The sequence below is a fragment of the Elgaria multicarinata genome, chromosome 1, assembly GCF_023053635.1.
Source record: "Elgaria multicarinata webbii isolate HBS135686 ecotype San Diego chromosome 1, rElgMul1.1.pri, whole genome shotgun sequence".
Taxonomy (NCBI): domain Eukaryota; kingdom Metazoa; phylum Chordata; class Lepidosauria; order Squamata; family Anguidae; genus Elgaria; species Elgaria multicarinata.
This window is the reverse complement of record NC_086171.1, coordinates 46,148,293-46,162,214: the sequence shown is the minus strand read 5'-3', so window position 1 is coordinate 46,162,214 and position 13,922 is coordinate 46,148,293. Positions and strand designations below refer to the sequence as shown.

The window sequence follows — 13,922 nt, the reverse complement described above, 5'->3', positions numbered from 1 at the left end:
TGTTTTTTGTTTTTAATGTTTGTTATTAAAATGTTCAACCTTGATAGGATCAAATTATGTCTTGGCTCATATCTTCTAAAACCATATAATCTTATCTGTTGACTTTAAGAAGAATGGGTATGAATTATTACTTTTAGAGAGCAATCCTAGGCATGTTTACTCAGACAAAAGTCCCATTGTGTTCAGCGGGGCTTACTTCCAGGTAAGAATGCATGGGACTGTAGTTGTCTGATATTTGTGTAAGGAGTGTTGGCGGGACCCTCAGCAGCCTCTATAATATCAGGACCTAACAAATGTTGATCCAGGACAGAATTTAATCTCTTTCATCCCAATCGCTGGTTAGAAAAGATAATCTGAAATAAATAGAACATATGACTATTTATATGAAGGTTGATGATGAAGGCTGTGATTATGACCAGATTCCATTTCTAATAATTGTTGGGCTTCAGCCTTTTTCAGATTAGTTTGCAGTGATGAGCCAAAAATGAAATCTGGGCTGAATTTAACCCATGGCAGCCTATGCACATGAGTAGCTCAGCGCAGGCTAAATCACCTAGAAGTCATCACAGGCTAGGCGATGTCAGTAGTTGATTCGGGTTTGCTGAGTTTCTGTTTTGCTTGGGTTGATGTGCACAGGCTACAGCCTCTGGCTACAACTGTGTGTGCAATCCCGGCTGGACTGGGGCCACCTGTACAGAAAACATTGACGAGTGTTCCAGCAATCCTTGTCAGCATGGGGGAAGCTGCAATGATGGGGTGAATGGCTACTCTTGCGAATGCACAAATAGTTGGACTGGACCCCAGTGCCAGACGCCCCAACAAGGTAAATGAATGGCAGATTGTAACAACAAGAACTCCACACTGGAGGCGTGAGAGGCAGGATGTAAGTGTGTCCACACCAGTGTGTTGGAGGAGGAAGCTGTTGGCCTGTTCTCCGATGCACTACAGTGCTGCCACCCCAAGTGGCTAGAGAGTGGCATTGCAGCTATCAACTCAGCGGGGCTCACATAATGCAACGGGCAGCAGAATCCCACTGCTTTCGATACCTATGGTTGCCTAACTACTGTGTCATTTCTTACGGGCTCCAGCCTCAGGTTTGGAATCTCATAATGTTAGCAGAGTATGCAATGAAGAGCCGAGATCAGAAGCTGATTATGAGCCAACAATGTGATGTGGCTGCAAAAAAAGCAAATGCTATTTTGGGCTGCATTAAATCGCACGAGGTACTGGTTTTCCTCTATTTGGCACTGGTTAGGCTTCATCTTGACTATTGCATCTAGTTCTGGGCACCACACTTCAAGAAGGATGCAGACAAGCTGGACAGGGTCCAGAGGAGGGGAACAAAAGTAATCAGAGGCCGGGAAACAAAGCCCTATGAGGAAAGCCTCAAAGAACTGGGCATGTTTAGCCTTGAAGAGAAGACTGAGGGAAGACATCATAGCACTCTTCAAATACTTGAAAGGTTGTCACATAGAGGAGGGCCAGAATCTCTTCTCAATCATCCCAGAATGTAGGACACGGAGTACTGGGCACAAGTTACAGGAAGCCAGATTCCGGCTGGACATCAGGAAAAACTTCCTGACCCTTAGAGCAGTACAACAATGGAACCAATGACCTAGGGAGGTTGTGGGCTCTCCCACACTAGAGGCCTTCAAAGGCAGCTGGACAGACATCTTTCAGTTATACTTTAATGTGGATTCCTGCATTGAGCAGGGGGTTGCACTCGATAACCTCATAGGCCCCTCCCAACTCTACTATTCTATGATTCCATGATTCTATGATTACTCTCTCTTTGGAAACCCTTTCACATAAATATCTGTTCCCTACAGCTGTTCAACTTCACTTTAGTCAATCAAATTATAAGTATCATGTTTCAGGTTTTACATGACCACCAAGGAACTGTGGGAATGAACATTTCCACTCTTTTCCACACTTGTAGCTTGTGGAGGATCACTTCAGGACCTCTCAGGCTCATTCAACTACCCTAACAGTCTGGACACTGAGCAATACGATCAACAGGTCAGCTGTAATTGGGTTATCCGGACAAATTATGACAAGGTAAGAACCGGTCAGCCTGAGAATGAAAGGAAATAACAGCAGAAATCTTTTGGGAAATTTAAGGAGTGGGTTTATGGGGAGAAGGGGGCACAGACAGAATTTTGGGAATAGCCATAATTAAGATTAATGGGAAAACAGTTCACATTCACATCACACGTTCGTTTTTTGTTAGCATCTAAAACTGTTGTGGATCAATCCATTCTACTTACTACTTCAAAATGTGGGTTGACTGGGCTGATAATTAAGCCTGGACCAGGAGAAAGAACCAACTTGTATTATGAGAAGTCGAGATGCGAATTGACCAAATGGAACTTGAATTCTTTCCCCTTTTGGGTATGCAATGAAGTAGTCAGATGATGACCTGGGCCATAGCTAGACCTAAGGTTTATCCCTGGATCGTCCAGGGGTCAAACCTGTTCATCTAGGTGACACACAGGGGATCCAGTGCTCAGGCAGGGGCGAACCCTGGATGATCCCAGGATAAACCTTAGGTCTAGCTGTGGCCCTGGTTTCTCCACATAGTCTGTTTGCAGTGCTGCAACTCAACTCACTTTTTAGTTGCTTTGCACCATAATGATAAACCAGGTTTGGGCAACTGGAGGCACTCCAGATGTTTTGACCTACAACTGCCATAATCCTGTAGTAGTGTTCTAATAGTTGTATGCAGTTCCTTGTCTTGTGTTGTGAAGAGGTCTGTCCCTAGAGGGCCCCAAGAGGAGGTAGGAGAGAGAGAGAGAGAGAGAGAGAGAGAGAGAGAGAGAGAGAGAGAGAGAGAGAGAGCAAGCAATTGGGAGAAAGGAGGAAGGGAGGAGGGAGGGAAAGACAGATATAAAAGGGGTTAGAAATAAAGTGAAGTTCTGTTTACATCTAAACCTTGTTTCTGAGTCTCCTTACTGAGAAGAAAATACAAAAGATCCCTCACCATTGGCTATGCTGGCTAGGGCTGAAGTAAGTTGTTGGTCAAAACATCTGGAGGACCACAAATTGCCCACGCCTACTCTAACAGCTGGATGGTCTAGGTAGTAAAGTATTTCACAAGACTTCTGTGTTATATTGTCACATCCTTCTTGAGGATATTGAAATGGGATAATACAAAATCCTGAATTGCTATCAGGTTACTGAAATAATTAGGAGTGTCTGGGATTAGATCCCTTTGCTCAACTTTTGTGTCTGTCTAGAAGTGTCGCTTTATCTCTTTCCCCTTCCCTTGACCTTTAGCATTAGCTAATCCCTCTGCCTGCTCTGGGGTTTCTCAGGAAATTATAGACCATGTCCACATTTTCTGGCAAATATACGATTGTGTGGCCAGGTGCGTTATCTAATCTGCACGGTGTAACTGTATAAACAATATCTAATCATATTTAGCAGCTGAGACCCTCTCATCCCTCAGCTAGAAAAACAAGCCAATTAAATGGATCTCTCTTCTCTCCCGTTCAGATTCTGCGTATCACTTTTCCAGTCTTCCAACTGCAGGAAAGTATCAGCTGCAGGTTTAATTTTCTCCAGATTCATGATGGAGAGTCAACATCAGCCAACATGCTTGGAAAGTACTGTGGATCCTCTCCCCCAGCAGAGCTTTTCAGCAGTCACAACTCTTTGTATTTCTCATTCCACTCTGATCGCCTGGCTAATGCAGGGAGGTTTACAGTTCATTGGGAGTCTCAGCAGCCCGGTAAGACTACGATGAAAAGAGCAGGACTTTGCTTCATAAAAGTCACCGAGTTTGTGGCTCCATTTGAAAAGATCAAGAGCTGAAGGGGAAAAAATGGACCAGAGAGTGAAGCAGAGCTGAAGTCAGTGAGCTACATTTTTGGAGAATATTTCTCTAAAAACAGCATTTTCCTGAGGATAAACTTCATTCATAGCTGAACAGTTTACTAATTCCAAGCACAAACTGTAGCTTCTAATTCCACTATATTAGGGAAGCTTCACATCTTTCCTATTCAGAACACATTTCTGAGTAGGAAATTGCATGAAACCTATGTGATCTTTTTCATTTGTGACAAATATGTCTTTCATTTGATACCTATAGCACTGGAATGAGGAACCTCCAGCATGCAGGAATAACCACTCCCGTTCCTTCACCCAAGCTTTACCTGTCTGTGGAAGCAGCCAAGGCCCCTCTCAGTGTGAACCCTCCATTCCATTCTGGGGTCTAAAATATTGAGATGGCATAATTCCAGGTGTCAGGGACCCTGGAACATGTCATTTTCCAGGGTACTTGAGTGCATACAAAGGATTTCAGAGGCCCTGAAATATTTCATAGTCCAGGGATTATTGTTCTGGGGACATTGCTGTCGTTGATAGTCCCAACAGTGCCCCAGGTTGCAAGGAACCTTAAGGAATATTGTTTTCAGGGCACATGACCTGAAAAGTATAAATCAGCTAAGTACATCTCTCTCTCTCTCTCTCTCTCTCTCTCTCTCTCTTTCGCTTTCTAGAGTGTGGTGGTGAACTGACTGATACTTATGGCTCCATTAACTCACCTGGCTACCCTGGTAACTACCCTCCCAACAGGGATTGTTATTGGATCCTTTCAACCAATCCTGGCCTTGTCATCACTTTTGCATTTGGCACACTGAGCCTTGAACACCATGATAACTGCAGCGAGGACTATCTGGAGGTAAACTATACTAGAAGTGATAATGACCGATTAAAGATTTGTATGACACATAAGATTTGTATAACACATTACATGGAGAAGATGAAAATACTTCAACATTAGCCATTTTACAACAAAGTATTAGCATAGCAGCACTAAGTACAAGAGCTTATGCATGCATAAATTCCAACACATGAAACATCCAACATCATTCTTAAACAAGGCTTCTAAGCAGAGTCAAATACATTTGCTAGTTCCCAATGATAATCAATATTTATTTACAGTATTTTAAACATTTGTATCCCGCCCTATATCATTAGGATCTCAGGGCGGGATATAATATCAAGCTTACCAAGTTGATTCTACAGGCAACACCTTTGCTGAAGGAATTGCTGTGGCTGCCTGGTAAGGTTTAAGGGTATACAAAGCCCTAAACAACTTGGGACCAGGATACCTGAGAGAGCACCTTCTCCCTTACATTCCTATCTAATTACTAAAGTCGTTGGAGGGCATGCTCCTGGTGGTTCCGCATGGACTTGTAGCCTGATTGGAATCCACCAGGAGAAGAGCCTTTAGAGTAGTGGCCCCTTTTCTGTGGCACTCTCTGCCCCTGGAGGTCAGGCAGACACCAATGCTAGGCTGCTTCCGTCGCCTCCTGAAAACAACTCTGTTTCAAGAAGGCTTCCTCAACTGACTAGCCACTGGGTTTTCTGGTTCTTTTGTTTTAAACTGAACAATTTTAATTTGCTTTTTCAATCTTCTTTCTTTTTCTGTTTATACCTATGTTCACTACTCTGGAATCAGTTTTACATATTGAGCGGTATATAAATATTGTAAATAAATAAATAAATACCTTAAGGAAAGCTGATTGTAAAGGATAGATAGCCCTGTTGCATATTTTGAATCTCTTTTATATACTTTCTGGATGCTATAAAATATGTCCAAACTATTTTTTTACTACTATTTACATTTCTTATCTAAGAATTCTAAAGATAACCTTTCTACTTCAAATCTTCATATGTCTAAATAAGATTATTGAATTTTGAAGCTTTTATCGACATTGATGTGGACAACCACATACTTATCCAAACATTTTAGCTTTCTTTGACATGTTACAGGTATGTTTTTGACACAAACATATATATTATCCTGTCTTGTGAGCCTGTTTTTCTTACATATTTACAGTTTGGGATGGGGCCTCTCGGTCACTTATCTGATGGCCCTTCTGACCTCATTGTTTTATGGTACTTTGCTAAGTGAACATCAAAATGTTAAATTTTAAGGCTGCCATTGGTGCGAGGGGGAGGGATACACAGTTTACGGAGACTCCAGAAATTGCACACTCCCCACTTTTGCATCATTGGCAACCGCCACTGACAAAAGAAGGGGGAAGTGCACGATTTCATTGCACAGGCAGGCAGCTGCTGTGTGCTCACTGGGCCAAGCCAAGCCTCAAAAGAGACTCGGGTGGCCTGGTAAGTGGGGGCAGACAGCAGTCGCAATGGGGCGAGCGCCCCCCCAAGCCTGGCGTGCATGAGTTCGCCCACCCATATCTAATTCTTTACACTGCTGCTGTTGTTTTTAATTTGGCTTTATACTGTAGTTTAATTTTTTTTAAAAAGGTTTATATTATGTTTCATTGTGCTGTATTTTACGGTTTTAATTGCTGCAAACAGCCCAGAAAGCTTTGGCTATTGGGCGGGATAGAAATATAGCAATCCTATGCATGTTTAGAAAGAAAAAAGTCCTACAACTCCCACCATGCTCCAGACAGCAATACTGGCTGTTGGAGTTGTTGGGCCCCCTTTTTTTTTCTGTTTAGACATGCGTGGGATTGTTCCTTAGTTAAGTATGTAGTAGTTTCAAACACCCAGCCACCTTTTGCAGCTCTTCATATAGCTACCTATTTGCGTGTGCAGTTCCTGAGCAAACATTTTTCCTTTTCTTCATCCCATCAGCCCTAGGGGCATCAGCATCAGCTCCTTCCTGTAACCATCACATGACCTGCAGGGTCTAAAATGAATGCCTGCTGCTTCCCATTTCATCTTGGCACTCTGAACATGCAGCCAAGGCAACTTCACCATCAACTCCGTATTCTATCTCTCCTCCCCACCTCCGCTTTTTTATAACATCTTGCCTGATGACAGCTTGCAGATTTTGTTTTGTTTTGTTAGTTTAACACCTTTTTTAGGCCAATATGGATTTTGGAATAATCCGTGGGGGGTGGGGGCAGTCAGGAGAAATCTCTCAAAATATACACCCTGGGTTCATCTATACCAGGTAGGATATTCCACTATGAAAGTGGCATGGAAGTGGTATATAAAAGGCAGGATCTACACTACTGCTTTATAGTGGTACTGAAGTGCACTGACAACTGTTGGAGCCCACTGACACATTTACACCAAGCAAGATATAACACTATGAAAGTGGTACCATATTTTTTCGATTCTAAGACGCACCCCATTTTTAGAGATGTTTATTTGGGGAAAAAGGGCATCTTAGAATCGAAGAAATACTTCCCTCACCGCCCACCCAACCTCCCCCCCCCCGCGCTTTATTCTAATGGTTGTGTCCTTTTCTTTTTTCCCTCTGTGAGAGAAGAAACCGCTGTTTGCGCGGGAAGAAGTGGGGGGCGTTGAAACAAAGAGTAAACAATATTTTTGGGCGGGGAGAGAGAGGAGAAGACACAATTAAGGAGCTAAAACGCTTAACTCTCCAGTCCCGCTCTTTACTTGTCCGTGCACCAGGGGACGACGACACGCGAGTAAGTCCCATGGAAATCAATGGGACTTACGAATAAATTTGACTAACAAAAAACCAGGCGCTTACCCTCCCAGCTCCTCCTCGCTCGCATGGCTCAAGGCTGCTGCAGGAGCTTCCTCTTTTCCTCTTACCATATTGCTTCGATTCTAAGACACCATCGATCCTAAGACGCACTCCATTTTTAGAGCTGTTTATTTAGGGGAAAAAGTGCGTCTTAGAATCGAAGAAATACGGTAAATGGTATGTGTCAATGGGCCCCAACAGTTGTCAGTGCACTTCAACATTGCTATAAAGCAGTAGTGTGGCTTCTACCTTTTGTATACCGCTTTCATAGTGGAATATCCTGCTTGGTGTAGATGAGCCAACCCCACCCCACCCGAAAATTGTAGCAAATATCAACTGATTTAAAATCCCAACGTTCTCTCCCCTGCTCCCACTCTGTCATTTTCCAAATAAAGCAGCCAGCCCAATTCCAACCATGATGAATCATCTCAACAAAAACATATTTATCTTGCAAAGCTTTGGGAAGTTGCTCATTCCCTGCCTTTCCTCTACTTATATCTGTTCATAAATTACATTTCCTGTCAGAATTACTCATACAAGTCATTCCCTCCCTGGATATTCCATGGGAATTTACTGTAGTTCACATATAAATAAGTTAGTTTTCTCTCCATGTTTCTGTGCATTAGATCCAGAGAGTTACAGAAGACAGGCTCAAAAAGAAAGACATTGTGTTCAAAACCCTGTTCAAATGACCACGAAGGCTGCTGGTCCCGATGTCAGGAGGTGATGAGTCCTTCCTGGGTTTCAGTCAGAGCCAGTCAGCACTCTAAAGGAGCTATCCAAAGTGCTGCTGCTGCTGCTGCTGCTGCTGCTAATAATAATAATAATAATAATAATAATAATAATAATAATACAAAAATTGTTTCTTACACGCCTCTCCGTTTGGATCGAGGCAGAAAACAACAATAAGTATAAATACATAAAATTGATTAAAAACATAGTACACATTATTAAAACATCCTAAAAACATCCTAAAATTCCACTGGGTAGGCCTGCTGGAAGAGATCAGTCTTAATAGCTTTCTTAAATGCTAAAAGACTTTTAAGTTGATAGCTCACCTTTGATAGCTCCTTTAGAGTGATGACTGGCTCTAACTGAAACCCAGAGCGGATTCCCCACCCCACTTACATCAGAGCCACCAGCCTACACTGGAGAAAGGGATGAGTGCATCTAGCCCATCCCTCTTCAGTCTCCATTAATTGGAGGGCCTACTGCATGTTCTAGCTTATATCTATGGGTAGTATCCAATGTTAGGCCTACATGTAGTAGATCCATTGAAATGAATGAGACTTAAGAGAGTCATGATTAACTCAAGTCCCATTTATTTCAATAGATCTACTCTGTGTAGGACTAACTTGGGATACTACACCATATGTTTATCGATATTTTTTCATGGTTTGTTTCCATAGGCTTCAGAGAAGCAATTCCATGACTGGAAAATGTAACAGATACATTTATTCTAAGATTCTGCAAATGCTTCAAATAAGTTATCAAGCAAAGACATGACACAAATACCACAGTGAAGATTAGTCTTTATTTCTGGCTCAATAGACCCTAAGTTTAGATAACCAACCGTACCGCCAGCAATGACGGTAAACTAGGGTGACCATATGAAAAGGAGGACAGGGCTCCTGTATCTTTAACCATTGCATAGAAAAGGGAATTTCATCAGGTGTCATTTGTATATATGGAGAACCTGATGAAATCCCCTCTTCATCACCACAGTTAAAGCTGCAGGAGCTATACTAGAGTGACCAGATTTAAAAGAGGGCAGGGCACTTGCAGCTTTAACTGTTGTGATGAAGAGGAAACTTCACCAGGTTCCCCATATATACAAATGACACCTGCTAAAATTTCCTTTTCAATACAACTGTTAAAGATACAGGAGCCCTGTCCTTCTTTACCATAAACAAATTATTTCTCTTCTGTCATCTAAATAATATCAAATGAAACCTGTCTTATAGAATAAGGAAGCACAATAGTTTATTACAAATGTGGAATCCTTTAGGAGCTCCAGCCACGAATAGGAAAAGCTTTGTGAAGGGCCAGGATATAGTATAAATGTTTTAGAAAGCATTTCAACAATAAGTGCTTATCTCTGTCTACAGGGGGAAAAATCCCCTCCAGTTGTGTCTGGAAAACTTCCTGCGAGATTAGCTTCAGCATGTGAAATTACTACACGAGGTGTAATACATGGTGCCGGCCATGCAATCATAAAGGACTAAAAGAACCCATTTTTTTTTGATAGGGATATAAAAAAAGAAGTAAAAAATATCACAAATACTTTTAAATAGCCAATAAAGGTGCAATCCTATGCATGTTTAGACTGAAAAAAGGCTGCCGTGCCCCAGCCAGCATGGGAGTTGTTGGGGTCTTTTTTCTGTCTAAACAGAAAATTGCGCAATAGTAACATCATTTTCAAAACTTTAATGAACAGTGATCATGCTACTCTTTAATGATTTGCTCAGAAATGCTATGATCTTTATTATAACCAGAATTATTTTTAATATCGGGCAGAGAACTCCAAATTATACATCCTCTGGCTGACGGGAGCTTGGATAGAGAGGAATTCTGCTAGTTGCAGCGGGGGTGTGGGAGAAATTAAAAGGTGGGAAAAATTAAATGTTGCTTGCATGTGACAAAATACACATGTGAGTTTATGCTTTTGTTTAGATCCGAGATGGCCTCCTCCCTCAAGATCCCCTCCTTGGAAAATACTGCAGCACTGGATTACCACCACCACTTCAAACCACTGGTCCATATGGCTGGGTCCACTTTCATTCCAATGCCTTCAGTAGCGATAGAGGCTTCCATATCACATACACAACCGCACCTGGTAAGTGGATCTGTGCACATCATGTCCACAATCATAGCTCTCCAGGGCTGGCCCTACTATTAAGAACAGTGAAGCGATTGCCTCAGGTGGCAGATGCTGGGGCAGTGGTGGCAGCCTCCTGTGTACGCTGGCTTGTGTATGTGGGATGGGAAGGGGGTACTACTTTGCTCTTTGCCTCAGGCAGGAAATGATCTTGGGTGGGCCCTCTAGCTCTTTAGGGAACGAACCGCATGGGTATGTAGCCTTTGATTTACGAGTAACCATTTCATTTCCATTAATGTAGCGGACCCCAATTGTGGAGGAAACTTTACAGACAGCAGTGGGATTATCATGTCTCCCTATTGGCCAAATTCTTACCTTAACAACCGACAGTGCATCTACATCGTCCGACAGCCACCTGGTGAAAAGATCAATCTCAATTTCACACACCTGGAGCTGGAAAGTCATCCCAGTTGTTCGTGGAACTACATTGAGGTGATTTTTTAAATGTTTTGTTATTTTTGAAAGGATGGCTGTAGGCCAAACTACAGAAACACTGAATCTGTGACTTGATCTGTCTTTTAACATTTCTTTTAAAAGCAGTCACGGGGAGAGACTGGCCTGATTTGGATGGCAATGAGGCCCTAGAGGGGAGATGTTAAGTTGTTACTCCTGCACCATATTCTTGATGTAAATCAGTCCCCTAGAAAAATTACGCCAGAGGAAATGATTAACCTCTCTTCACCTAGCACTGTGGGATCTAGATTTGTTCTGGATCAATTGGGCAGGTGGAAGTGGACTTCCCCACCTCCTTTTTCCCATGGCAGGCCAACCCCCCCACTCCCTTAAAATGCTACACAGAAAGTCAGGAGATCCTGCTGAATGGAATGTGTGATATAGAGGGAAGGAGAGGGGTTCCTAAAATAACCTGCCATGGGCAAAGCCCTTCTTCTCTTGGAAGACAGATCCCAGAACCAACCCCAGATACACTGGATGATAACTCCCATAATCCCCAGTCATCGTGCCCAGTCCCCATCCCCATTCATCATGGGCTGGGGGAGAAGGGAGTTGTAATTCAAGACACGTGGAAGGCATCAGGTTGAGAAAGGCTGCCCTATACCATTGGGTGAGCTGTCCAAAGAACAGTAGTCAGATGTTTCTCCAGGCGATTTATCCATGGCATGAGGCTTTTTGGATCTTGGTCATTCTCATGGGACTCCTTTGTCTCTCTTTTTAGTTTAAAACTTGCCTTGTGACTAAAACCGAAAACAATTGCGGTGGACTTTCTTTAACATAAACAGAGTTCCATCTACAGTTTAGCTACAGAAGGTTTGTAACTGTAATAACATCACTTCTTCTTTCCTTTGACATTGGTTGGAGTGAAGTGTAATTAATTTCTAAAGTCGGGGGAAGCCTGGTGTGTAATGAAAACAGACAGCTTTTGTTTGTTTAGGCTCATAATTCCCTTCCCTAATTGCTGGCGAAGCAGCAATGAAATTCATGGCAACAACAGCAACAAACCCGTTTTGGTTGGGCACAATCAGTTTAGGTCAATTCAGCATAGCCTTTACTCTGTTTGTGGGGATCTGTTCCAAGACGTCGAGGCTTGCTCCGATGTGTCTGTATTTTCTACAGCGATTCCTTCCCACCCTGACTCCGTGCAGATCCACTCAGCTGAGGACCGGAAGCATAGAGTGCCATACAAGCGCTAATATTGGTCATGCTTAAAATCATTACAAAAAATGAAAATGGTTGCTTCCTTTCCTTTCAAGTACATTGAAAAGCTATAAAACATCATTTATCATCTATTCATTTATAATCTTTGTATACCATCTATCCATCCACAAATATCACCAAGCAGGGAATAGCAATTCAATAATAATAATAATAATAATAATAATGCAATAACAACAAACTATGCATTTTAAAAGCCTCCCCTCCCAGAAAAAAATAATTTAATTTGCTTTTTTAAAAGGTAATGGTAGGAGGAAACCTTGAAGAAATAGCTTTAAAAATGCTGTTCCATCCCTTAAAAAGCCACAAAGTCCTCACATGCTCTGCAGATAAGTAGGTTATCTTTCACGGCTTGCTGCCTCATCAGCAGTGGGTGAAGTTTTAATATTTGAGAAAGTTGCAGAGGCTGGAGTCTCTGGAAGTGGTGTACTACACTATGAAACTAGGGATTCCATACAATTTATCTAATATGAAAGCAAATGAGATTCCGCAGTGGAGTCAAGCCAGTGATTAATTGTTCAACAATAGATGTGAACATTTCTTCTAATACAGTTTTGTACACAATTTTTCCTCATATGCACTTTTTTGGTAAGCAGTTTTCCTGATACAATGCATTTTTAATATTATTTTCACTAATATGCACATTGTTATGTGCCACTTTATATACAGTAAGTGCACATTATGGGTTATTTCAGTCTTCTGCAATCTGGTACCCTCAAGATGTGTTGGAGTTAGGGAAAGGCGAAGCTGTCAGTTTTAGTTTTTCTCAGTTTCTCATGTTCTGACCTGAATTTTGGTTTGTCTCAGACTTGGAGAATTTCGTTTAAAATTTACATCAAAATTCATAAGCATTTTTGTGCACGTTTCTCCTAATACATGCATTATTTGCATAATATACACTTTTTTGCAAGCTTTTTTTAAAAAGTCATTTCCCCTAATATATGCATTTTAAAAAATTGGAAAACTGCATTGTAAATTCATGGAAGTGCAAATTTCAAAGGATAACTGAATTTGCATAGTTGGGCAAAATTAGGTAGGTTCACATTACAATGCAAACTGAGTGACTTTCTTCCCAGTACTAGTTGAAGTACAAGTCCCATCATCCTCAGCCAGGACTGTGGGTAACAGGAGTTGTAGTCCAACATCTCTGGAGGGAACGATGTTCGGAGAAGCTGGGTTATACTGTATATTGTTTGTATCTGTATCTGTGTGTGGTGCACATCAGCTCTTCTACAGGGCTTACATTTGCCAGTTTCACTGTCATGCATTGCACGCACTTTTTATAGATATTTTCCAATAGCTAATTGCAATTCTGTGTTGCAATTTCATGTACACTCAGTTGGAACAAAAGCATGCAGATGTTTCAGAAACGTGATAACATTGAAAGGGCAACATGTGGAGCAGCCGTTCGCTCCTGGGCTCCGGAAACGAAGGTCCTGCCAGACATCTTTCCGTGACACCTAGGGATGTACAAGAATTTCATTCCTATTCACAAATCATGCAGGCAAGCTGTTTGCAATCCTGAACACAAGCAAGAGTGCAATTGTGGGAGAATTTTCCGAACTTGTATTTGGATTCAAAATTGCTTGCTTGTGCCAGTGCACAATTTCCCCCATCCACCCACATTTCCATGCTTTAGCCTATAGGGGGAAAGTGTGCATTTTGAGTGTGCACTTGTAAAAATGTTTCCTGATAGGAAAAATAAATAGATCCTTGCGTTCAGGAATTCAAATGAGGCAAACCAAGCATTGAGGAGGAATTTGGAGAAGTTCAGTGAGCTTGAATATTATATCTTCACCCGTCTCTAATTACAACAGCATATTTCATGCAGAGAGATCATCCCTGCTGAAGCCTCATTGCCTAGGCTGGTAAATTCCTGATGATGCA

General features: G+C 41.9%; 1 protein-coding gene across 1 annotated transcript in view; it reads left to right on the top strand.

Annotated features, from left to right (window-relative positions):
* CUBN (cubilin) overlaps nt 1–13,922 on the top strand; it is a 222,405-nt gene that overhangs the window by 28,996 nt on the left and 179,487 nt on the right. Inside the window, exons 12-17 of the mRNA XM_063147614.1 lie at nt 637–823; nt 1,940–2,058; nt 3,496–3,730; nt 4,500–4,681; nt 10,160–10,322; nt 10,606–10,796. Coding sequence (XP_063003684.1) covers nt 637–823; nt 1,940–2,058; nt 3,496–3,730; nt 4,500–4,681; nt 10,160–10,322; nt 10,606–10,796 — 1,077 coding nt within the window. The remainder of the gene's footprint in view (nt 1–636; nt 824–1,939; nt 2,059–3,495; nt 3,731–4,499; nt 4,682–10,159; nt 10,323–10,605; nt 10,797–13,922) is intronic.